This window comes from Mobula birostris, chromosome 8 (genome assembly GCF_030028105.1).
Source record: "Mobula birostris isolate sMobBir1 chromosome 8, sMobBir1.hap1, whole genome shotgun sequence".
Lineage (NCBI taxonomy): Eukaryota > Metazoa > Chordata > Chondrichthyes > Myliobatiformes > Myliobatidae > Mobula > Mobula birostris.
Genome location: NC_092377.1, coordinates 48,131,889 through 48,157,567, shown reverse-complemented (window position 1 = coordinate 48,157,567; position 25,679 = coordinate 48,131,889). Strand labels below are relative to the sequence as shown.

The following is a 25,679-nucleotide window of genomic DNA, read 5'->3' as shown; positions in this document are numbered from 1 at the left end:
TGAATTCCTGTTACCTCTCACTTTAATTCTCCATCTCACTCCCATTCCGATCGGCCTGTAAGCTCCTGAATCCTATATATCTGTGTGAAGATAAAAGTTTCTTGATACGTTCAATGTTACACTTAACGTCAGAATGATTGAGAATTAGTTTTTAAAGATTTCAGTGAGACTTCGAGAAATGGTCCGTGGGTTCGGCGAACACGGCCGGCGTTTGGACCCGGGTGCGCACAGGCCCCGGTGCGGGAGCCGAGCTGTCAGCGCTGCTTTGAGCGGATGATGGTGCGCGGGCGCAGAGTGACGCAGTTTAGGGATTGGGTCGGTCTACTTCGGTCGCTGGAGAACAAAGTGAAAGGAGGAAGAAAGAGAGCGTGAGCCGGAGTTCTCTCCAGGGGTGCCGGGTGGAGGGACAGAAGCGGCGGATCTGGCCGGCGAACGCGGCTGCAGGATGCCGGTGGCCACCGAGAGGTTCCTCAGCGAGGGCAAGGGCAGGGGACTGCAGGCTCGCCAGCACTTTCACATTGGAGAACTAATCTTCTGCTGTCCAGCCTACACCCACGTCCTGACCGTCAATGAGCGGGGCAATCATTGTGAATTCTGCTTCGCTCGGTATGTGCAGCATCTTCGCTGCAAGTTGCTCACCGAAATTGTTTTGTAGAATAATTTAAGATCCCGTGACAGCAGCGTTCGCCTGCTGGTCCTGGTGTATGTTTGAATCCAGGGGTGCCAGAAAAAGTGGACATAAGTATTTCAGTGGCATTTTTAATGTTTTCTGAGGGCAAGTAAAGGTGCAGTTGAAGGTCTAAAACACCGTATTTGAATCACAATATTATTTCTGTTGGTGTGGCAATATCTGTTAAAGGACAGGTTTTCTACTCACGATCCTTGTACCTTAGAATTACAGGTATTTATAGTGTTATGTTCTTGCTTGAAATTGGATAGCCACTGTGGTTTATAGAAAGTTCTATTTTAAAGAGCATCGAACTGTACAACACAGGACGGCCTCTTTGGACCACCATGTTTGTACTGTTTATGATTTTAAACCAATCGCTTCCATTCCATTCCCTGTCTGTTTATGTGTCTAAATGCCTCTTAAACGTTGCTTGAATCATTTCCTGTGGCAGTATGTTACAGGCATTCTCTATGTATAAAGAATCTTATGGTATCTACTTCTACAACTCTAGTGTGGTTAAAGAAGGCATATGGTGTGTTGCCTTCATTAGTCGGGGTATTGAATTAATGTTGCAACTCTGTACAACATTAATGACAGTAATGTTGCAGCTGTATAAAACCCTGGTTAGACCACACGTGGAGTATTGTGTTCAGTTCTGGTTGCCTCATGGGAAGGGTGTGGAAGCTTTAGAATGTGCAGGGGATATTTATCAGGATGCTGCATGGATTAGAGAGCATATTTTATGAACATGGATTGCGTGAGTTAGGGCTTTTCCCTTTGGAGTGAAGGAGGATGAGAGGGGACTTGGTAGAAGAGTACTGTATAAGTCAAGAGGCATAGAGTAGAAAGCCAGTGACTATTATCCCAGGGTAGAAATGATTAATATGAGGGGACATAGTTTTAAGGTGATTGGAGGAAAGTATGGTGGGGGGGGGGATGTTAGGTTGGGTTACTTTACATAGAGACCTGGCTTTGTCAATATTCTTGTACCTACGGGGGGGGGGGAGTCAGTCAAGCTAGTGAGATGGGCTATCACCCACACAAAGCTGTGCTGACTATTCCTGATTATCACTGCCTTTCAAAGTGTGGATAAATCTTGCTCCTCAGGATTTCCTCCGTTAACTTCTTTGCTATTGATGTGAGGCTCACCAGCCTTCAGTTATCTGGCATCGCTGCTTCCCTTTGTAAATAAAACGGCGACATTAGCTTCGCCTAGTCTACTGGTACCTTTACCTGTAATGAGTATGCAAAAAAATTGTCAGAGCCCCAGCTATCATCCGCCACCTTTCTCCCCCAGTGCATTCTGGAATAGATTTCATCTGGCCCGGGTATTTATCAACCCTTGCAGATCCCACAATATCAAATACCACTTCCTCTTCAATGTTGACCACCAGATTATTCAAGTACCCCCTTGAACTGACCACTTTCCATGCTCTTTTACTTGCCGAATACAGATGAAAAGTATTAGTACCTTGCCCCCATTCTTTGTCTCTGTCGATTACCCTCTAGTCATTAAAGGGGCTCACAGCTTCCCTAACTACCTCTTTCTGCTGATATTCTTGTAGAATTTCTTGGGATTCTCCTTACTCTTGATTGCTAAGTATATTTCAAGGCTCCCCATACCCTCCTAATGTCTCAAGTTCTCTCCCACACATTCTGTTTCTTCCTTGAGATTCCCTTGCATCCCAGTTGCTTAAACTTGTTTTTCTTTCTTTCCCCCGATCAAACATTCACTATCCTTTGTTACCCTAGGCCCTCTAATCTTGTCAGCTTTGCCTTTTCATTCTTACTGAAACATGCTAATCCCAAATTCTCATTGCTCTTTTAAAAGACTCCTACTTGTCAGCTGTTATTTTACCCATGTGCATCTGTTCCCAGTTTACATTTGCCAGGTCTGCTCATAGTCTATTTAAAATTAGCTCTTACCTTCTCTCTTCCCCCTGCCCGCACCAACCCCCACCCTCTACGTGACCGTCCTTATCCCTTTTTATAACCACTCCAATGTACCGAATTCTGGTCGGTGTTTTTCCTCGCCAGCACTTCCACCTGCCCAATTTCATTTACTAAGATAAAGTCAATTACTGCCTTGTCCCTCATAGGATTCACTACCTATTTTATAAAAAGATACTTTTTTAGTTATACTTAACAAACTTTGCAATCTAATCCCCTTGCACAAATGCAATTCCAGTCAGTAGTGAGAAAGTTTAAAAATCCCTCACTACTGTGATTCTTTTCTCTTCCAGTTTTTTGTGATTTACTTGCACTTAATGTTCCTCCAATTCCTGCTGCTGTGCTTCCAGCTAGTTACCTTTATAAATCTGCGTTCTCTGCTTACTATATTCTTTACCCTGTCAAAACCTGTCATGGTTTGGAACGCATTTGAATCATTTTTCTTAATTCTGTCGTCCAGTCATTCTCTGTTATTGCGGTTTCTCATCTTTGGTACCAGTCTAACATGTCTCCCTTGTACCATTTCCAACCCTTTGACATCCTTCCTATTTGAAAGTCTGGTGCCAAAAATGGTTTAGCATGTTCAAGGTAGTGACTAACCAATGAGTGTGTTTTTTTGTTTAATCAGCTGAATGTTATCTGCTTATTTTTGTACTTGTAGGCAACTTTATATAAATAGCCTTTTCAATTTGGCCTGGTTCCTCGAATGATTTCTGTGTCCCAAGTCTCTCCTCGTGTATTCTATTTAATATACTAATTTATTGATCTCATTCCTTCTGTCAAAATGTATTTTTCTAAAGTTCACCCCCAGCTGCATTAAATTGAGTCTTGTTTATTCTCGTTAAATCTATTGAAGATCTTTGAGAAGTCCATATTAGACCTCCAACCTCATCAAATACCTCATGAAAAATTCACACTAGTTACTTAAACAGAACTTGCCTTGTCAAATTGTTAATGGCCCTGAGTATGTTCTAGCCATTGTATATTTTTTTAAAACAGCACAGTTGATCCCTAAATAGTGATCGTTCAGATTAACAAAAATCCTCCCCTGTAGAATTCAGATCACTACCCAAAAATATCTTGTACAGAATAAAATTTACTTTATGGAATTGATGTTGGGGGTGGGTGATTAAATAGAAAAACATAATAAATGTAGCTCTTATTTATTGATGCATGTTTTGGTTTATTTAAAATCGTGATATTTGACCATTTCTAGAAATGCAGCCCACTCTTTTCTTTTGCGTCCCCTCTCTGCACCTCCTCCTCTCCCCTCCCCCCCCTTAGTTTGGGGATCCTTGTATAGATGCCATTCTAAACAAAGAGAAACAAAGGTAATGCGCTAGAATGATACCAGAGCAGGAGAGCTTGGTTCCTCATTATCAGAATCCGTAAACGATCTTCCAACTTGCTGAAACTTAACTGCTCATTTAATCCAGAATTGACTCACTGCCCCCCCCCCCATTCTTCTATCTATAGCAGGGGTCGGCAACCTTTTTGCCTCTGTGGGCCAGATCACGTATTAATGAGCGGACAGTGGGCCAGATAATTTAAAACTTGAAATAAGGGAATTATCCATTTAAATACGTCTAGTTATGTTTTGCCTCAAATTAATAAATAATGCATGCTAGAAAATCATTTGTGCTAAAGGTTGCCTACCCTAGTCACCCTATCTATAGTCACCCTGCTGACATGAATCCTGCTCGCATTCCTCAAATTTTACTCTGTGCTAGCAGTGTCCAAAATTCAATTATGACCTTTCTCCTTGTCTCCTCCCTCTCTATCCTATAACAGCACTTCACTATGACCGAAGTTTCTTTATCTTACCACTGGAACTATCTATACAGACATTTCGGGCTCCAACCTTGTCTTCTACCTTGGCTCTCTGGAGGAACTTTTGATCATTTCGTAGCTCCTATGGGTCTTTTTTTTTTTGCTTAACTGTGTATGAGAAACACTTGGAGGTTTTGCTATATTGTGGATATTGTATAAGAACATAGAGCAGTATAATACAGGAACGGGCCTTTCAGCCTGTGGTGTCGGCTGACCATGAAGGCATTCTAAATTAGTATTTTCTGCTTGTGTGTGATCTATATCTTTCCATTCCTTGTCTCTGTACCTTCCTAAGTGCCATGATCCAGGTATCTCCTACTTTATATACTTATAAATCTCTTTTGTACCTTGTTCCTCTCACTTTAAACCTTTACCTTCTATTAATTAACATTTGAAAATACTGGAAAATACATTGATTTACTTGCCCTATCTATCTCATAATTTTATATTTTCTATCAATTTGCCCCTCAGCTTCCAAAGCTCCAGAGAAAACAGCCTGATGACAAAAAAAATTAGGATTGTAAAGCTTAATAGCACAACATGCCAATTTATAGAAGCTGCCTGACCTGCTGAGTTCCTCCAGCGCTTTGTGTGTGATGCCAATTTATATAATCAGATGTAATGTGGAGGAAAAACTACAAAATAATCAATATTTCAGAAATATTATGAATGTTATCAAATATGCTGTAATTGTTTCCTTGTTGGCATGACAGATACAACCCTTTTTTTTTAAAAAGGTATGTTTTTGTTGCAATTCAAAATAAATCTGATGCTTGATTGTGTCACTACAAACATTTCAAAAGTAATATCTTAATTTGCCATTTGTGCTAAATGTATACTTTCTGATATAGTTTAAGTCTACAATACCACAGGGTGTTTGTTCATCAGGTATATCTTCTGAGAAAATATTTATGTTAATTATTGTATGGGGAATGAATACGACTTCCTTGTACTTGCACTGTTTCCAAAGGAAAACAAAGTTTGTTTTTTTTTTAAAAAAGAGCAATTTGGAAAAACAGCATTGCAGTAATATATTACCACCTACTGCAGCATGACCCAATTTTCAAATCACTGCAGGTGCACTGATGCAGTCATCTCTAAATAAAACAAAGCACAACTTGCCAAGCTATATTAGGTTAAAGTAGAAAAGTGGCAATGAAGCACACACACTTCACGGATAGAAAGCCAGATTTTAGGCAAAACAAGTTAGGTTTTACCCAGGTTTTTCACAATTGAAGATCGACACATTAAACAATACAAATAATCAATGGAGAGAAAATATTTTGAAAGCATGCCAGGCAAAATGCCATGAGTATAGGATGACAAATGTCAGACTCCTAATGCTGTAGGGAATCAAAATGAATACGGAAAGTACAGAAGAGAATTACAAGTTGGGGCAAGAGTTTGACACTGTTATAAAATGGTCCTCAATCCACTTAATATGTGTATATTTATTTTTTTATATATATATATTCATTCTGCATGTGTGTGTATATGTTTGCATTTATACATTGAGTTGCTATCCCATAATTAGCTGATTAGATATTTGCATAAATGAGCAGGTGTAATTAATAACGTGGTGTGTGTGTGTGTGCCTCCGCTAAGGTCTTGAAACTTGTCCTCATGGATGTACTATATAACTGAAACATAATCTTTCTATTTTTGTATTTGATAACACCATTGAGTCTACTCCACCATTCGATGAACGCTGATTTACCTATCTCAACCCCATTCTTGTGCCTTAACCCTGTAACCTTTGACACACTTACTAATTAAGAATCTACCAACGTCTACTTTAAATGTATCCAATGACTTGGCCTCCACAGCCATCTGTGGCAATAAATTCCACAGATTTGTCAGCGCTGGCTTAAGACGTTCCTCCTTCACTCTTATAAGAGGACATTTTTTTTACTCTGAGGTTGTGCCCTATGCCAGTAAAGCAGTTTGAATGTCAGGCACTGTATCTGAGCTGAAAGAATGCAACTGAAGGCCTGGGCAGGGTGGTGAGCAGAATTGAAAAGCCAAAATAAGCATTTTTTTCTTATAATGTAGCAGATATGGGGGCAGAAACTCATCTTGGTATCAAAAAGGGCACATGGGTTGCAAAAGCTGTTGCACATGCTTAAGGCTATAAAGTCAAAGGCAATAAGGGAATGGAATACTCGCAACACGCTGGAGGAACTCAGCAGGTCGGGCAGCATCCATGGAAACGATGAATGAGGGAATGGAGTTTGCAGTGAGGGCTGGCCTGTGTTTCATTGTAGAAACTTTCTCAGATGCAGATTTGGAGAAAAATTTGCATATTTTTATGATGCAGATTTGATTCTTGGCAATGTGTCATAGTCATACTTTTTTGATCCTGGGGGAAATTGGTTTTCATTACAGTTGCACCATAAATAATAAATAGTAATAGAACCATAATAGTTAAATAGTAATATGTAAATTATGCCAGTAAATTATGAAATAAGTCCAGGACCAGCCTATTGGCTCAGGGTGTCTGACCCTCCAAGGGAGGAGTTGTAAAGTTTGATGGCCACAGGCAGGAATGACTTCCTATGACACTGTGTGCTGCATCTCAGTGGAATGAGTCTCTGGCTGAATGTACTCCTGTGCCCACCCAGTACATTATGTAGTGGATGGGAAACATTGACCAAGATGGCATGCAACATAGACAGCATCCTCTTTTCAGACACCACCATGAGAGAGTCCAGATCCATCCCCACAACATCACTGGCCTTACGGATGAGCTTGTTGATTCTGTTGGTGTCTGCTAACCTCAGCCTGCTGCCCCAGCACACAACAGCAAACATGATAGCACTGGGCCACCACAGACTCGTAGAACATCCTCAGCATCGTCCAGCAGATGTTAAAGGACCTCAGTCTCCTCAGGAAATAGAAACGGCTCTGACCCTTCTTGTAGACAGCCTCAGTGTTCTTTGACCAGTCCAGTTTTTTGTCAATTCGTATCCCCAGATATTTGTAATCCTCCACCATGTCCACACTGACCCCCTGGATGGAAACAGGGGTCACTGGTACCTTAGCCCTCCTCAGGTCTACCATCAGCTCCTTAGTCTCTTTCACATTAAGCTGCAGATAATTCTGCTCACACCATGTGACAAAGTTTCCTATCGTAGCGCTGTACTCAGCCTCATTTCCCTTGCTGATGCATCCAACTATGGCAGTTGGCAGTCAAAATGGTATTAAGGTACTCCTGAGGGTCATCAGTACCTTTGTGGAACATAACAGCACTGCTGTCACAAATAGATCTTTGGGTAGTCCAACAGTAATTGTGTGGCTATTGCATGTGAACTGAAAGACTCTCTTGGTGACAAGTAACCCAAGGCAGAAATGACTAGTTTGTGAGAAGAATTATCTTAATAATGTGCTTTCACTTGTTTCTCAATTTCACTTCACATGCTAGATAAATTTTATGACTGACATTTGAGGCCAGAGGTAATTTTATATATTATTGTAAATTTTGAATGAAGCTGTTGTTTGTCTTGAGCTGGTAGGTTTTGACCATGGAACATTAATTTGCTAATGTTTATTGCATGAAATTTTGGATTTTGGTTTTTTTGGTTTTGGTGACAATTCTTGTTATGCTGGGACAAACAGATAATGGGTATGAAGTTGCAGTTCATTTCTGCTGTTGAGCAGAAGGTGGTTCAGATTAGACATCCATTAAAATGCTTTGCAACCATAGTGATGGGAAGTGTAAACACTTTGCTTCTAAAGCGCAAAAAGTTGAACTATTGTGACAGAAATTACAACATCCTTGCCTCGAGTCAGAAAATTGTAGATTCAGGTATTTTTCTGTAGATTAGCAGAAATTCAGTCTGCCTCTTCAGTTCATCTAAAGATGGGTGGGGTGTTGGAAATATATATTTGTAATAAGATCCCTTCCAATGAATTTTTTCGTGGATCTTATTTTTCTGCTGTTCTGAAGAGTAGGGCAATTCTCCCACCAATATGGCTAAAAAGTATCCAGAAACAAATATCTGTCTTGCCTGTTTATTCATTTCCATAGATCTGGGGTACACAGACCCTTTGCTTAATGGAATTCATCCAAGGCATAAAAAAAAGGTTGGGAAACCCCTGCCATAGATGCTGCCTGAACTGCATTTTGTTTGTGTTACTCCTACCAGTTGCCATCTTTCTCAGGTGTATCATTGCCTTTAACGTGGCAGCAGGCATTAAGTTATTTGGGCTTTTTGCAACTAGAATTCATTTGTTTCAGTGAAATTCAACTTGGAATGTTTTCATTTAATTTCTTTTTGCTTCTGTGTATTAAGATTTATGCTTGCTCATTTTTGCAATACATTGAACTATCCAGGCTGTTCTTGTAAAGATTTTTGGTTTAGTATTTGCAAATGTTCTGAAATTTAGTTATTAAAGAGTTGTTTACCAAACTTTTTTTTATATATATTTCTGTTGTATTTGAGAGCACCTGAGACCTTGCTGATGAGTCAGCTAACTCAAAAGTCAAAACTTGTTTTTTACTTTCTTTTATTTTGGTGCTGTCAGCTGTGTGCCTATGCTATGCCTGGTAAAATGGCTGCAATCTGGATTGACTGGCACTGAATGCTCACTGCTCTGCTCTGTCAGATTTCATGAGACTAAATGACTTGCTTCAGTCTGGCTGCTTCCCGGACTGTTAACCCTGGAGCTCTATATTGTAAGTAATTGGAAAACCTTCATTGGAATGGTGATTATAAAATGTTTTTGAAATACCATTATTAATATGCTGAATTTGTATTATATAGTTTATGATTTCCTTTTTAGAAATTATTAATCCTGTCAAAATTAATTTAACAGTGGGATTAATAGTGCGTCGATACTGTGATATATGGACTTTAGTTACCTGCTGCCTTAGCACTTTAACCACCATGGCTGGGCAACCTACATGAGCCCTTTGTTTTCTATTTTATTTTCCACATGTCTTCACCTCTCCCCATGCTTGTTGAGGCATAATTTTGTTGCTATTATTTAACCATGTATCCATGGTTAAATTACATTGCATGTCTGCACCTTGCCAGGTGACTTGGACTCAAGCCTTTCAATTCTACTCTTTTTTTTTAGTATTTTCCTTGCTCTCCCATGATTTGTGTTGACAAACCAGAATCCTTCACCATTCTGCTTTCCTACCAAGCTCCTTTTGTGTATTGATGCAACTTCTGTCCATGCCTGTCTTGCCTAGTGAAAGGCGGGGTAAGCCTTCTGGTAACCAGCAAATCCAATTTCCCCGTACTATTTTCTCTTCTCCCTACCTTTTCCCCCTTGGGGAGGTGGCAAGAAGACGTAACTAAATGCAGATGCTGGAATTTGGTGCAAAAAAACTTCCTCCAGCCATTTTGTTTTTGATTCTGTCGGGGAGATGGAACCTGCCAGCCACTTTTGCACTTGATGCAGAGTCCCAATCAGAAACATCAGTCATCCATTTGACTCCACAGATGCTGCTTGATTCTGCTTCATTTTTTCCAGCAGTTTATTTTGTGTTCCAGATTCCAGCATCTGTAGTTGCTGGTGTCTCCTGTAACTATTGGGACTCTGCAATTGGGCTTGTCTCTTTATGTTTCGCTCAGGATGAAACTGTCACTTATGACCAAGACCCTTTTCATCCATGAGCTTGTTGCAGATGAATGCATTGACATTGTAGCCTTGATTTAGGGGATCAGGGGAAGAGTGATGAAAGTTTCTTTTAGTAAAATCAGTGTACATGTACAGCTCAGTCTGAGGCGGTATAGTTAATATAGCTAACTAGTGCCTTCATCTGTCTTTCTACTTCTGGAGACACTAGCAGGATTTTGCTACTTCTCAAACACAAGAAAATCTGCAGATGCTAGAAATCCAAAGCATCCAAGTCCTGATGAACGGTCTCTGCTGGAAACATCATCTGTTTACTCTTTTCCATAGATATTGCCTGTCCTGCTGAGTTCCTCTGGCATTTTGTGTGTCTTGTGTGTATTGCTTCTTTTGTCTTTTATGTATTCTATTGAAGACATTTGTGTTTTGAAATAATCCATTCAAGTATCATGTGCCTAAAAGGCAGTTATTTGCTTACTTCAACCCTAGTCCCTAATTCTGAACTTATTTAAATGATTCTTGCAACTCTCATTGTCTTTAGAATTCACAGTCCTCTGCTTGACATTACCTGCATACAAGTCCTCCGACCAATAGTAATAGTTAGTGCTTCAGATTTGCCATTTCACATGATCCTTCCAAGCTGGTCGGTGGTGTAGTGACATCCACACTGGACTTAAGGCGAGTGGTGCCAGGTTCAAATCCACCCAGCTCCTTATTGCTCTCCATTCATGCTGTGCTGAGCATTGAGCTAGTAACTCAACCTCACTTAAACAACAAAGACCAAAAATGGTAAAGTGAAGGAAAGGTTGCTGCCTGATGCACCACAAGGCGCAGAGAGGAAGAGTAACATGACCTTTCTGACACGTTTGTAACAATCGCCAAGAAGGCTATCTCTGATCAATTTCTTATTTCTCTTTTCAATCTAAGTTTACCTTCTAAGTTGTATGAAATGTATAGGAAACGGGATAAATCAGGTGCTTGAGGAGTATAAGAAGTGCAAGAAAATACTTAAGAAAGAAATCAGGAGGGCTAAAAGAAGACATGAGGTTGCCTTGGCAGTCAAAGTGAAGGATAATCCAAAGAGCTTTTACAAGTATATTAAGAGCAAAAGGATTGTAAGGGATAAAATTGGTCCTCTTGAAGATCAGAGTGGTCGGCTTTGTGCGGAACCAAAGGAAATGAGGGAGATCTTAAATAGGTTTTTTGCGTCTGTATTTACTAAGGAAGCTGGCATGAAATCTATGGAATTGAGGGAATCAAGTAGTGAGACCATGGAAACTGTACAGATTGAAAAGGAGGAGGTGCTTGCTGTCTTGAGGAAAATTAAAGTGGATAAATCCCCGGGACCTGACAGAGTGTTCCCTCGGACCTTGAAGGAGACTAGTGTTGAAATTGCAGGGGCCCTGGCAGAAATACTTAAAATGTCGCTGTCTACGGCTGAAGTGCCAGAGGATTGGAGAGTGGCTCATGTTGTTCCGTTGTTTAAAAAAAGATCAAAAAGTAATCCAGGAAATTATAGGCCGGTGAGTTTAACGTCAGTAGTAGGTAAGTTATTGGACGGAGTACTAAGAGACAGAATCTACAAGCATTTGGATAGACAGGGGCTTATTAGGGAGAGTCAACATGGCTTTGTGCGTGGTAGGTCATGTTTGACCAATCTGTTGGAGTTTTTCGAGGAGGTTACCAGGAAAGTGGATGAAGGGAAGGCAGTGGATATTGTCTGCATGGACTTCAGTAGGGCCTTTGACAAGATCCCGCGTGGGAGGTTAGTTAGGAAAATTCAGTCGCTAGGTATACATAAATTGGATTAGACATTGGCTCGATGGAAGAAGCCAGAGAGTGGTGGTAGAGAATTGCTTCTCTGAGTGGAGGCCTGTGACTAGTGGTGTGCCACAGGGATCAGTGCTGGGTCCATTGCTATTTGTCATCTATATCAATGATCTGGATGATAATATGGTAAATTGGATCAGCAAGTTTGCTGATGATACAAAGATTGGAGGCGTAGTAGACAGTGAGGAAGGTTTTCAGAGCCTGCAGAGGGACTTGGAACAGCTGGAAAAATGGGCTGAAAAATGGCAGATGGAGTTTAACACTGACAAGTGTGAGGTATTGCACGTTGGAAGGACAAACCAACGTAGAACATACGGGGTTAATGGTAAGGCACTGAGGAGTGCAGTGGAACAGAGGGATCTGGGAATACAGATACAAAATTCCCTAAAAGTGGCGTCATAGGTAGATAGGGTCGTAAAGAGAGCTTTTGGTACATTGGCCTTTATTAATCGAAGTATTGAGTATAAGAGCTGGAATGTTATGATGAGGTTGTATAAGGCGTTGGTGAGGCCGAATCTGGAGTATTGTGTTCAGTTTTGGTCACCAAATTACAGGAAGGATATAAGTAAGGTTGAAAGAGTGCAGAGAAGGTTTACAAGGATGTTGCTGGGACTTGAGAAACTCAGTTACAGAGAAAGGTTGAATAGGTTAGGACTTTATTCCCTGGAGCGTAGAAGAATGAGGGGAGATTTGATAGAGGTATATAAAATTATGATGGGTATAGATAGAGTGAATGCAAGCAGGCTTTTTCCACTGAGGCAAGGGGAGAAAAAAACCAGAGGACATGGGTTAAAGGTGAGGGGGGAAAAGTTTAAAGGGAACATTAGGGGGGGGCTTCTTCACACAGAGAGTGGTGGGAGTATGGAATGAGCTGGCAGACGAGGTGGTAAATGCGGGTTCTTTTTTAACATTTAAGAATAAATTGGACAGATACATGGATGGGAGGTGTATGGAGGGATATGGTCAGTGTGCAGGTCAGTGGGACTAGGCAGAAAATGGTTCAGCACAGCCAAGAAGGGCCAAAAGGCCTGTTTCTGTGCTGTAGTTTCTATGGTTCTATGGTTCTTTCAAGGGTATATCTCTGGGCTGAAGCTTCAACTCAAATCCTTTATCACTGTGCTTTCAAATTTTCATCCACTTTCTTTATCATTACATTTCAGATTTCTCTGATGTAAAGGGTTGTCAATAGCGCTTATGCCTGAGGCCTCATTAAAGCTACTTGTCCAACCCTAATTAATGTCCAGTTTTGTGATATCCAGGGAATTCTGGTTTGAACACCTTTTGAAATTGTCAAATTGATTTGATGTAGCCACTTGATGGATTGTCAGGATGCTTTTTAGGATAATTTTTAGTAAGTTTCTGTTAGTACATCACTATTGTGCTGAAAATGGATGCGGAGGTAGTGGTATGTTCATTGTGTGAGATGCGGGATATTTTACATCTGTATTGAAGTGCATCAAGCTGTAGCTCGATGATCTTCAGCTCATATGGGAGATTGAAGAGGTGATAGATAGGAGCTACAGGAAGTAATCATGCCTAAATTGCAAGATGCAGGTACCTGGGTAATTGTCAGGAGAGGGGAAGTAAACAGGCAGCCAATATAGAGTACTCCCATGGCTGTTCCCCGCAATAGTAAGTATACCGCTTTAGACACTGTTGGGGGAGATGACCTACTGGGGGAAGCTGCAGTAACCAGGTCTCTGGCACTCTGCGTCTCAGAAGGGAAGTGGGGAGAAAAGGAATGTGGTAGTTTTAGGGGATTCCATAATTAGAGGAGCAGAAAGCAGATTCTGTGAACTTAAGAGATACCTGAATAGTGTGTTGACTCCCAGGTGCCAGGGTCAGGAATGTCTCGGACTGGGTCTACAGCATTCTAAGATGGGGGTGGGGGGTGGGGAATGAACAGCCGGAAGTTGTGGTATATATTGGTACTAATGACATAGGTTGTCAAGGGAAATGGTCCTGAAAAGCTGAAAAGCAGAACCTCCACGGTAGTAATCTCTGGATTGCTGCCTGTGCCACGTGCCAATGACGGTAAGAACAGGATGGTGAGGCAGATGAATGTGTGGCTTAGGGACTGTTTCAGGGAGCAAGGTTTCAGATTCCTGGATCTGGGGAAGGTATCACCGGTACAAAATGAATAAGTGACCCAAGGGAGACCAAAATGCATCTGGATACCCGATACCCAATACCCGCCTGCTTCAAGCAGGTGCCCAAGAAGAATGTGGGTGACCTGCCTTAATGACTGTCATCCAGTAGCACTTGCGTCCACAGTGATGAAGTGTTTTCAGAAGTTGATGATGAGATGTGTATCAACTTCTGCCTGAGAGGTGACTTAGATCCACTCCAATTTGCCTACCGGAGCAGCAGATGCCGTCTTATTTGCTTCTCACTCAACTCTGAAACACCTGGACAGCAAAGGTGCATACATCAGGATGCTCTGTATTGACTACAGCTCAGCTTTTAATATCATCATCCCTTTAAAATTAATTAGTAAACTCTAGACCCTGGTTTCAATGCCTGCTTGTGCAATTGAATTCTCGATTTCCTTACTTGCAGACCCCAGTCAGTTCAAACTGGTAACAGCATCTCCTCCATGAACTCCACCAGCACAGGTGCACCACAAGGCCGTGTGCTTAGCCCCCTGCTCTACTCGATTTACACTATGACTGTGTGGCTATGCACAGCTCCAATGCCATACCTAAGTTTGCTGACAACACCATTGTCATAGGCTGAATCAAAGATGGTGATGAATCAGCATTTCAGAGGGAGATTGAAAATCTTGCTGAGTGGTGTCATAACAACAATCTCTTACTCAATGTCAGCAAGACCAAGGAGCTGATTATTCACTTCTGGAGGAGGAAATGAGAAGTCCATGAGCCAGTCCTCACTGGAGGATCAGAGGTGGAGAGGGTCAGCAAATTTAAGTTCTTTGGTGGTGTTATTATTTTGGAGGACCTGTCCTGGGCCCAGCATACAAGTACAATTACGAAGACAGCATGGCAGCATCTATACTTCATTTGGATTTGTGAAGATTCGATGTGACATCTCAAACTTTGACAAACTTCCATAGATGTGCAATGGACAGTATATTGACTGGCTGCATCACAGCCCGTTATGGAAACACCAATGCTCTTGAACAGAAAAATCTAATAAAAAGTAGTGGATACAGCCCAGTCCGTCACAGGTACAGCCTTCCCCACCATTGAGCACATCTACTTGAAATGCTGTTGCAAGAAAGCAGCATCCTTCATCAGGGACCCCCACCATCGAAGGTGTGCTCTCTTCTCCCTGCTACCATCAGGAAGAAGGTACAGGAACCTCAGAACACTCACCACCAGGTTCAGGAACAGTTACTACCCCTCAACTATCACACTGTTGAACCAAAGGGGATAGCTTCACTCAACTTCACTTGCCCCATTACTGAAATGTTCCCACAACCAATGGACTCACTTTCAAGGATTCTTCAACTCATGTTCTCAATATTTATTTCTTGCTTGCTTGCTTGCTTACTTACTTACTTACTTACTTATTTATTTATTATTGTTATTGTTCTTTTTGTATTTGCATAGTTTGTTGTCCTTCTTACACTGAAAGACCAAGCTGGCCTGGTCTTTCATTGATTATGTTATGGTTAATATTCTATGGATTATTGAGTACTGTATACCTGCAAGGAAATAAATCTCAGGGTTATATATGGTAACATACATGTACTTAGATTTAAAAAAAGCTTTGAACTTTGTTTTCTTGTCTTTTTGGGACTACATGAGTGTAAGTTCCCACTACTGTCTGTACATCCTCCCTGTGACCACGTGGGTTTCCTTCGTGCGGGTTAGTAGGTTAATTAGTCACGGGTGTAATTGTGTGGCGCGGGTTCGTGGGGTTGGAAAGACCTGTTGCCATGCTGTATCTCTAAGGAAAGTAAAATAAATTAATGTTCTTACTTCCAACTGGTTTTCTATCAAGTGCTTGGTGTTATTTGATTTGTTTTTGTGTTGCCTCTGTTACTATATTGCTGTCCCACCAGTAGATTAAGGCTCTCAGCTTTCAATCTATGTTCTAAGTGCTCCAGAATTTCTGTTTTTTTTTAAAGAATGTATGCTGCTTGTCTTGCGTCATAAGCCTATTCCTCACCCAGATTATCTTCATGCATTTGAATAGATCTTTCCTCTTCCCTCCACTCTCATTTCTCTTCAACCCACACCTTATGTCTATGCCATTTTAGAGAAGTTTAACTCGCAAGCTTTACCTTTGCTTGGTAATATGTTCATTTTTAATGGTACAGAGCTTTCAATTTATCAACTGTATTGAGAATTGCTGTTCTTGGATTTCCTGAAATGTCAAATCAATCGCTATTCTGTAAAATTCCCTTAAGTTTTAAAAGTGTATCCCAGTCAATAACTAGTTTATTTGCCAAGGGAGCATTCAGCGCCTTAGGTACCTACTGACTCCCAGCACAGCATTCTCATTGGAGGTAAGAAGGCAAAAAAAACCCAATATCATTCACTTGCTCAGCAGCAAATTTTCAATACTTTTTTTTTCTTGCCACCTATCTACACTAGGCATATGTTTTAAAAATCGACGGTTAATTAACCTAGCAGCATATCTTTGAGACGAGGGAGGAACCCAAAGTACCATGTGGAAATTTGCATAATTAGAGAACACTGGGTGAAATGGTAGTGTAGTGGTTAGCACAAATGGCTAGTACCAGCGACTCAGATTCAATTCCTGCCACTGTCGCTGTACCTTCTCCCAGTGATCACGTGAGTTTCCTCTGGGTGCTCCATTTCCTTCCACAGTCCAAAGACTTGCTCTTTAGTAGGTTAATTAGTCATTGTAAATTGTCCTGTAATTAGGCTAGGGTTAGATCTTGGGTTGTTGGGGGGGGGTGCGTCTTAAAGGGCCAGTGGGGCCTATTCTCAATAAATAAATGCCAGTTGAACACAGAAGATCAAGACTGAACCCAACTGAGGGATCTGTATGGCACATGGCTAAGATAAATTTGAAGTGAAGCACTACTGTGGTTGGGAAATACAGCAACCAAATTTGATGTTACAACTTTGCCAATCTGTTTAAAAAAAACAAATTGGTGTTACTGATGAAACAGTAAATATGACTTCTTGGTAAGGCCCAATGTAACAATGCTCTAATTAAGCTTTTTTTTTGTTAAAAATGTCATCCATATAAAACTGAGTTGAAGTGCAATAATTTTCTCTGAGGATTGTGATTCATTGAAATTTTTTGGTAAAAGCAAACAGTCTTTGAATGTTGTTCAGGCAGAACTATATTTTTGTTGAGCAAGGCGAGAAAGATTACTGGAACTCAAGTCACAAGCCTTTTAAGTTAATGTTGTACTAATGTCTTTTCTAAATACATGTTGAGGAAGGGATTGTTCAGATTAAATTGGTCAGTTTTGCTCTTTCCCTATGTAGAAGGGAGCTGTACTGCATTTGTATCTGTAGTTTTTTTTAATGACCTGGCAAAAGGATTGCTTCCAAGAGAATGTAGGTTAATTATTTGTCCAAATCATATGGTACATTAGGAAATAACTGACCTTTATTAAGGAAATATGCCTGTTAAGTTAGGAAATTGGTGCATGTAGCCATGAAACTGATTATTGTGTTGCTCCTACAATAGCTGTGGCCTAGTGAATGTGTTTGATTACCCAATAATGTCTTCTTATTTTTTGTTCTTGCAGTAAAGACGACTTAGCAAAGTGTGGACGATGTAAGCTAGCATTCTACTGCAACGTCACCTGCCAGGTAAGATCCAAGCAACAGGAATTCTGCAGATGCTGGAAATTCAAGCAACACACATCAAAGTTGCTGGTGAACGCAGCAGGCCAGGCAGCATCTGTAGGAAGAGGTGCAGTCGACGTTTCAGGCCGAGACCCTTCGTCAGGACTGGCCTGCTGCGTTCACCAGCAACTTTGATGTGTGTTGCAGGTAAGATCCAAGTCTGTGATCAGCAAAATGTGCAAAATCATCAATGTTAGATGTACTCTTGACCTCACGATCTACCTTGTTATGGCTTGCACCCTATTGTTTACCTGCTCTAAAACTGTAACCTTGTTCTGCATTCTTGTACAGTATTAACTTAATGCACTGTTGTAATGAATTGATCTGTATGGATGATACGCAAGACAAGATTTTCACTGTACCTCAGTATATGTGATGAAAAGAAACCAATTTACTTTTCACAATAGCGGAAAGTAAGCTTGTTACAATGAAATCCAGTTTCTGTGTTGTTTCATATCAATTAAAATATTAAAACACATTTCACCCTTGCATTCTAGGCAAAAGAATTAACTCCATGATGAAGGCTTATTGTTCGGATTCTTTTGTTAGTTTGATCTCTTTGTGTTGGATTTCACTGTTTCTTTCAATAGTGTATAACGTTTGCCTATAGAACATTGAACCGTGTCTGTGCTGACCATGCTGCCAGCCCAACTCATCCCAGCTGCCTGCTCCTGGCCCTCTGTTCCCTGCCTTTTCTTGTCTCTATCTGAATGTCTCTTAAATGTTGCTGCTACTTATGTTTCTCCCACCTCCTCAGAAACATGTCCCAGGCACCTTCCACTCTGTTTTTAAAATTTTTTAAAATTGTCTTTAAAACTTCTCCCTTTCATCTTAAGTCTGTGTCCTCCACGATTGGACATATCCACCCCTGGAAAAAAGACCAGCTATTCCAGGGGTGGCCAACCTTTTACATTCCATGCATCAATCTTTTCATGCACGAGTTCAGGTGTGCGATACAACTCTTGTACCCCCATTCAATTCTTGTAAAAATATGTTAATATAGAACTCGTGTGTGAAAAAATGGCATCTGGTCTCGTGCGTGAAAAAATTGACGCATGGAATGCAAAAGGTTGGCCACCCTTGATCTATTCCATCTCTGCATCTTATGGTTTTATATACTTGAGGTTGCCAGTGCACCAGAGAAAACAATCAAGTTTGCCTTTGTAGATAATGCACACCAGCCTGTGCAACAGCGTGGTTATCCTCTTCTGCATCTGCATCTCCTCTATAGCCTCCATATCCTTTCTGTGTGGCAGTCAGAACTTCACCTGGTATTATAAATGTGGCATAACCAAAGTTTCATACAGATGCAAAGCAATTTGTAGAGTTTTATACTAATTGCCCTGACCATACCTTGCAGTATGCTTTAACTAATTTAGCGGTAGTTTGCTTAAATTTGTTCTTTGAAAATTAGGATAATCCTTGTGGCACCCACTGGTCCCAAACCTGCAGTCAGGGTAACAAGTACTTGTACAACACTATCCTTTGTCTTCTGTGACCAAGCCATTTTTTTTCTGTCCAACTTGCCAACTCACTGTGGATCCCATGCGGCTTAAGCTTCTGGAACGGCCTATCATAACTGACCTTATGGAATGCTTTACTAAAAAACATGCAGTTACATCCACTCGACCATCAATTATCCTTGTTACCCCCTTAAAAAAAAATTAAATCTTATTTGTGAGATAGCGCCGCCCCCACGCAAAGCAATGTTATTTTCTCCAGTAAGTCTTTGCTTTTGCAAATGTGAATTACTGTGGTCCCTATGAATCTTCAGTAATTTCCCTACCATTGATGTAAGGCTCACCAGCCTATAATTTCCTGCATTATTCCTGCTGTCTTTCTTAAAGGAACAAGGTAAAAGAAATTTACTTTAGCGGTTTTTAGGTACCAACATTTTCTATTTGGTCTTTCATTGAATCAATAAGAATGGAAAAAGTAAAACTGGGAATTCTACTTTGTCATCTCTGCATCTCTGTATTCTCATAATATCTGTATATTGAACCTTAGATTTGAGCATGCTTAAGGACTGATCGGCCACAGCTGCCTTGAATAGAGTTCCAAAGAAACAGCCCTCCTTAGTTCAGTCTCAAATGGCTGACTCCTTCATGCTTGAGTGAACAACCTCTGGATACAACCAGTCAGCACCTATACCCTATTCCAGGGTAACAGCCAAATGTCAAATTTGAGTTTGTGTTAAAGCATAAGTACATGTATACACAGGAGCAATGAAAAACTTGCCTGCAGCAAAATCACAAATACATAGCATTTTATAAGTAGCATTCATAAGAAAAAAACACAAATTACACATGATATTTACAAGAAAACTCTATTAGAACAAAAAAAAAACAAACACGAGAAAATCTGCAGATGCTGGAGATCCAAAGCAACTCGCACAAAATGCTGGAGGAACTCAGCAGGTAGTGCCTCCTGTGGATGCTACCAGTAATGGGGAGGGATGTGCCCATGTCTATTACTCTCCACAGCAGCTTGTGTTCCTGCACATTCAAATTCTATACAAGGCAATGAAGCAGCCAGTCAGGTTAGTTTCAAGTTGTTCTTGTAATTTCTTTATATGCACTGTTTTTTTTCAGAGATGCCTTCATCTTCCTGAAATAGGATATTCAGTGGGCACGAGGAGCCCAAATGTATGAACTTGTCTGAAGTGTAGCAGTGTATGTGGGTCAAAGTCAATATTTTTGGACTTCTCAGACTTTACAAGTGTCTGGCTATATGAGCAGTGACCTTCTAAATGCTGGCAATTTCGGACTAGTTACAAATACTGCTTCGTTCTTTCAATATGCAAAGGTAACAAAAATGCTGTTGATCTAGAGAGGTGCATTGAATACTCTGTGATAGAGGGAGACTTTTGCAGGTGAATCATATCTGACCCATTAATGCATAAGATGATGGTCTCCATCCTTGCTATTTTTCTCCTTTCACACTTCTTCAATATTTCTATTCTGCTTATTCCCAACATTGTAAAGTTAGGTTTAAGTGTATTGTCCATCAAGTGCTTTACATTAGAACTGATCATGTATGATGTGGGGATGTGAGATGGTTCAGTTCTAGAAACATCCATAATAAAAGCATTGTCTGATCAAGTTTGGGGAACATAATAAATTTTGTTTTGGTAGATAATTTTTGCTTTGGAATCACATACTAGTGAAAATTGTTTCATGAGGATTGGTTAAAGAAAATTGAGGAGGGGTGGGGGCCAGTGAGGGAAGAACTATGTGTACAACCAATAAGTGGAATCGTCTGTGGCTCTCCTATACTTGAGTTTTAGCTGTTTGTAACTCTGCATTTCAAATTTGCTTTTCCTTTGATGCATTTGGATATCTCTGAATCTGAGCAGCATAATAAAATCTCTTCCGGCTTCTCTGTAGAATGTGGAGATTACAATTGGGAATAGGATTGAGTGTTTCCACTGTATTTGTCCTAGGGATATGTGTAAGAGGGTTCAGCAGTGCAGATGTGTGTACATATTCGATTGGGTAGACTTTGTTAAATGTTTTTTTTGTTGAATTACTGCTTTACTGCTGAACCCATTAACACTAAATGTAAAAGACTAACAGAAGTTTCTGTTTCAATTATAACCTCGCCACATTTGTGTAATTAAAATACTACATCTTATAACTTGTCTTGCAGAAAGCTGACTGGCCAATGCACAAACTGGAATGCTCTTCACTGAGTAAATTTGGGCAGAATTGGAACCCCTCAGAGACAGTCAGGCTGGTGGCAAGAATCCTGGTTAAGCAGGTAAGATGACTGACTAATGGGTAAACTAACAAATTGATATAGGTTAGGGAGATAGTACCCACTGGAATAACAATATTTGAAGATTGCACTGGATTATTTACTATTAGTATTGAGTTAACAACATGGCATTGCTTGACAGCTGTTGTCAGTTTGAAATTTGCTGGTTATTAATTGTAGTAGAAGTGTATATGTGTTGATATCTATCTACTGAGAGTAAAATTCTTGTTCAAAACCAGGCCTTCTCTTCCCTTCCATTATAATAAACATTAATAAGTTCAGTTCTTCACCTTGAGAAAAGTTCTGCTATTATGAATGGGATTCTGAAGCAGTGGCAGTGCCAGAAAGGAATAGATGCAAAGTCAGCTCCAGAACTAAATGAGAAACTAATTGGCTGGACTCTCTCTGTCTCTGTTCCCCCCCCCCCAACCCCCATGCATGTGTGTAGGTGCACTTTTCTTTCTCTGACAGAAAATGCCTGAGTGGTAACCTCATTGAGGCCATTTAAGATTTAAGTAGTAAAATAATTCCATTTGTGATTGAAGGGATAAGCGTGAAATGGTCACTCAGAAATTCAGTTGGAAACTAAAGAGGACACACCATAGAGCAGACAAAAGTACAACACAGTACTGGCCCTTTGGCCCATGATGTTGTTCTTTCTTTCTTTCTTTCTTTCTTTCTTTCTTTCTTTTTAAATCTTTTTATTGAATAAGTATACAAAAAGGTAAGCCATATAGGCACTAATACACTGTTAGAATATAATAAAATTACAGGATATATTTATACAGAAAAAAAAGTGATACAAACAATGTAAATTAAACATAACATACTAAGGTAACATAATAGTATACTAATTTATATATATATATATATATATATATCAATAGAGATAAGGAACCCCCCCCCCAAAAAAAAACCACCGTGCAACTAAACTAAAAGCAAAGCAATGGGCTAACTTGGAACCAAGTAGAGTTAAAGAACTTAAAATCACGTCCTCAAACCCGACCTCCATTAAAAACAGTTAAAAAAAAACAAGAAGCGTATATAAATATGGAGCAAAAAAGAGAAGAAAAAAATTACATTAAATGAAAATATTGAATAAAAGATCTCCAGGTCTGTTCAAATTTAAGTGAGGAATCATAAAGATTGCTTCTAATTTTCTCCAAATTCAAGCATAATATCGTCTGAGAAAACCAAAAAAAGGTGGTTGGAGCGTTAAGCTCTTTCCAATGTTGTAAGATACATCTTTTTGCCATTAAAGTAAGAAATGCAATCATTCTACGGGCTGAAGGAGAAAGATTACTGGAAATTTTAGGTAGTCCAAAGATAGCAGTAATAGGGTGAGGAGAGATATCTATATTCAATAGCTTTGAGATAATATTAAAAATGTCTCTCCAAAAAGTTTCCAGAGTAGGACAAGACCAAAACATATGAGTTAAAGAGGCTATCTGCCCCGGACATCTATCACAAAAAGGATTAATATGAGAATAAAAGCGAGCTAATTTATCTTTGGACATATGTGCTCTATGAACAACTTTAAATTGAATTAGGGAATGTTTAGCACAGATAGAGGAAGTATTGACTAATTGTAAAATCTGCCCCCAGTCATCCACGGAAATGATAGACCCCAATTCCTGTTCCCAATCTACCCTAATCTTATCAAATGGAGCTTTCCTAAGTTTTATAATATTATAAATCATAGCCGATGCATCTTTCTGACATGGATTAAGGTTAATTATAGTATCTAAAATGTATGTAGGAGGAAGCATTGGAAATGAAGAAAGTATAGTACTTAGGAAATTTCTAACTTGTAGATATCTAAAAAAATGTATTCTTGATAAATTATATTTATTAGATAATTGTTCAAAAGACATAAAGGAACCATTTAAAAATAAATCCAAAAACCGTGAAATACCCTTAGCCTTCCAAATTTGAAAAGCACGATCCGTAAAAGAGAGAGGAAAAAATGTTACCTAAAATAGGAATCGCTAGCCCAAATTGGTTAAGATCAAAAAATTTTCTGAATTGGAACCAAATACGTAAGGTATATTTAACCATCGGGTTAGATACCTGTTTAAGGCGTTTCAAATCAAAAGGAAGAGAGGAACCTAAAATAGAGCCAAGTGTATAGCCCTGAACAGATTGTAATTCCAATGCTACCCATTTAGGAATGGATAGTATATCCTGGTCAAGTAACCAAAATTTCATATGTCGAATATTGATTGCCCAGTAATAGAATCTAAAGTTAGGTAATGCTAAACCTCCATCTCTCTTAGCTTTCTGTAAATGTATTTTACCCAGTCTCAGGTTTTTATTTTGCCAAATACATGAAGAAATTTTTGAGTCAACTTTATCAAAAAAAGATTTTAGAACAAAAATCGGTAATGCCTGAAATATATATAGAAATTTTGGCAGAAAAAACATCTTAACTGCATTAATTCGACCAATCAAAGTTAAATATAAAGGAAACCATTTAGATGAAAGTTGAATAATATGGTCAATTAAGGGTAAAAAGTTAATCTTAAATAAATCTTTGTGTTTACAAGTAATTTTAATCCCAAGATATGAAAAATAATTATTATTCAATTTAAATGGAAAGTTATGATATAAGGGAAGTTGTTTATTCATCGGGAAAAGTTCACTCTTACTAAGGTTTAATTTATAACCTGAAAAGAGACTAAATTGTGCTAATAACTCTAAAACAGCAGGGATGGATTTTTGAGGATTAGAAATATATAAAAGTAAGTCATCAGCATAGAGTGATATTTTATGGGACTTTAAGCCCCGAGTTATCCCAGTAATATTTGGAGATTCTCGAATGGCAATTGCAAGAGGTTCTAATGCAATATCAAATAATAAAGGACTAAGAGGACAACCTTGTCGAGTACCTCGAAAAAGAGGGAAAAAAGGTGAGCTTAGAGAGTTAGTACGGACCGAGGCCACAGGAGAATGATATAACAGTTTGATCCAGGATATAAATTTCAAGCTAAAATTAGACATTTCAAGCACCTTAAATAAGTAAGGCCATTCTACTCTATCAAAAGCTTTCTCAGCATCTAAAGAGATAACACACTCAGGAACATTTTGTGAGGGGGTATAAACAATATTTAACAGTGTGCGAATATTATAAAAAGAGTAATGACCTTTAATAAAACCCGTTTGGTCTTCCGAAATAATAAAAGGAAGTGCTTTTTCTAATCTGTTTGCTAATAACTTAGAAAAAATTTAAGATTCAACATTCAATAAAGATAATTGGTCTATAAGATGCACATTGAGCAGGATCTTTATCCTTCTTTAGTATTAGAGAGATTGACACTCTATTGAAAGATTCGGGAAGTTTACCAAGTTTTAATGAAGCCTCGAAAACCCTACAGAACCAAGGGATTAATGAAGGTGCAAAACATTTATAAAATTCTACGGTAAACCCATCAGGGCCAGGAGCTTTCCCCAGGTTCATAGAGGAAATAACATTTTTAATCTCATCAGTGGTAATGGGAGTATCTAGCATAGAAGACATATCCTGTGAAATCTCAGGGAAGTCTAGGTTATCTAAAAAATCATTCATATATTTAGAGTCAGTTCTTACCTATATAAACATATGCCACAGTCAATTTAACCTTTCCCTCCCACACAGTAGACAACCCTCCATTTTTTATGTATCCATATGCCGAAGAGCCTTTTTAAGTGCTCTTCACTAAATAGGGAACAGCTGGAATGTGCAATTATCTGTCACTAACTTTGTTCAGAGAAGGTTTATTTTACAGAAGGGGCTGGATTAAAATGGGTTAGGAAGGCAAGGCTTGTTGAGGATGATGGGCCACTTGCATGATTTGGGAGCAATTCTCATCTGAGTCAACTTGTGTCTCACTCTGGGATGCTGGATATACTCAGCATGTCAAGTGTAGAAAACGAAGCAAATAAAGTTCAGAAATTCAGAGTTAGATTTCTAGTGTAATAGTGAATGGTAGGGTGCTAAAGAATATTTATGAACAGGGGGTCAAGTACATTGTTCCTAATAGTGGCAACATATAGTATGTTTGCCTTCCTAGGTTGTAGAATAGAGCACAAAAGTTGGGAAGTTATATTACAACTTCACAAAATACTGGTTAGACTGCACTTGGAGTAATGTGTGCTATCCTGGTCTCCACATTATGAAGGATGTGGTTATTTTGGAGACTGCTGAGCTGATTCATCGGGATGTTGTCTGCATTGGAGGACTTTGCTTCTTAAGAGAGATTGGATAGGATGCATTTGTTTTCCCC

The 25,679-nt window shown here is 39.5% G+C and overlaps 1 protein-coding gene across 1 annotated transcript in view; it reads left to right on the top strand.

The window, feature by feature from the left end:
• The first annotated feature begins 289 nt into the window (after positions 1-289).
• The window catches only part of LOC140201288 (N-lysine methyltransferase SMYD2-like), a 50,513-nt gene continuing 25,123 nt past the window's right edge, over positions 290-25,679 (top strand). Inside the window, exons 1-3 of the mRNA XM_072265144.1 lie at positions 290-606; positions 17,562-17,625; positions 21,310-21,420. Coding sequence (XP_072121245.1) covers positions 446-606; positions 17,562-17,625; positions 21,310-21,420 — 336 coding nt within the window. The 5' untranslated portion in view covers positions 290-445. The remainder of the gene's footprint in view (positions 607-17,561; positions 17,626-21,309; positions 21,421-25,679) is intronic.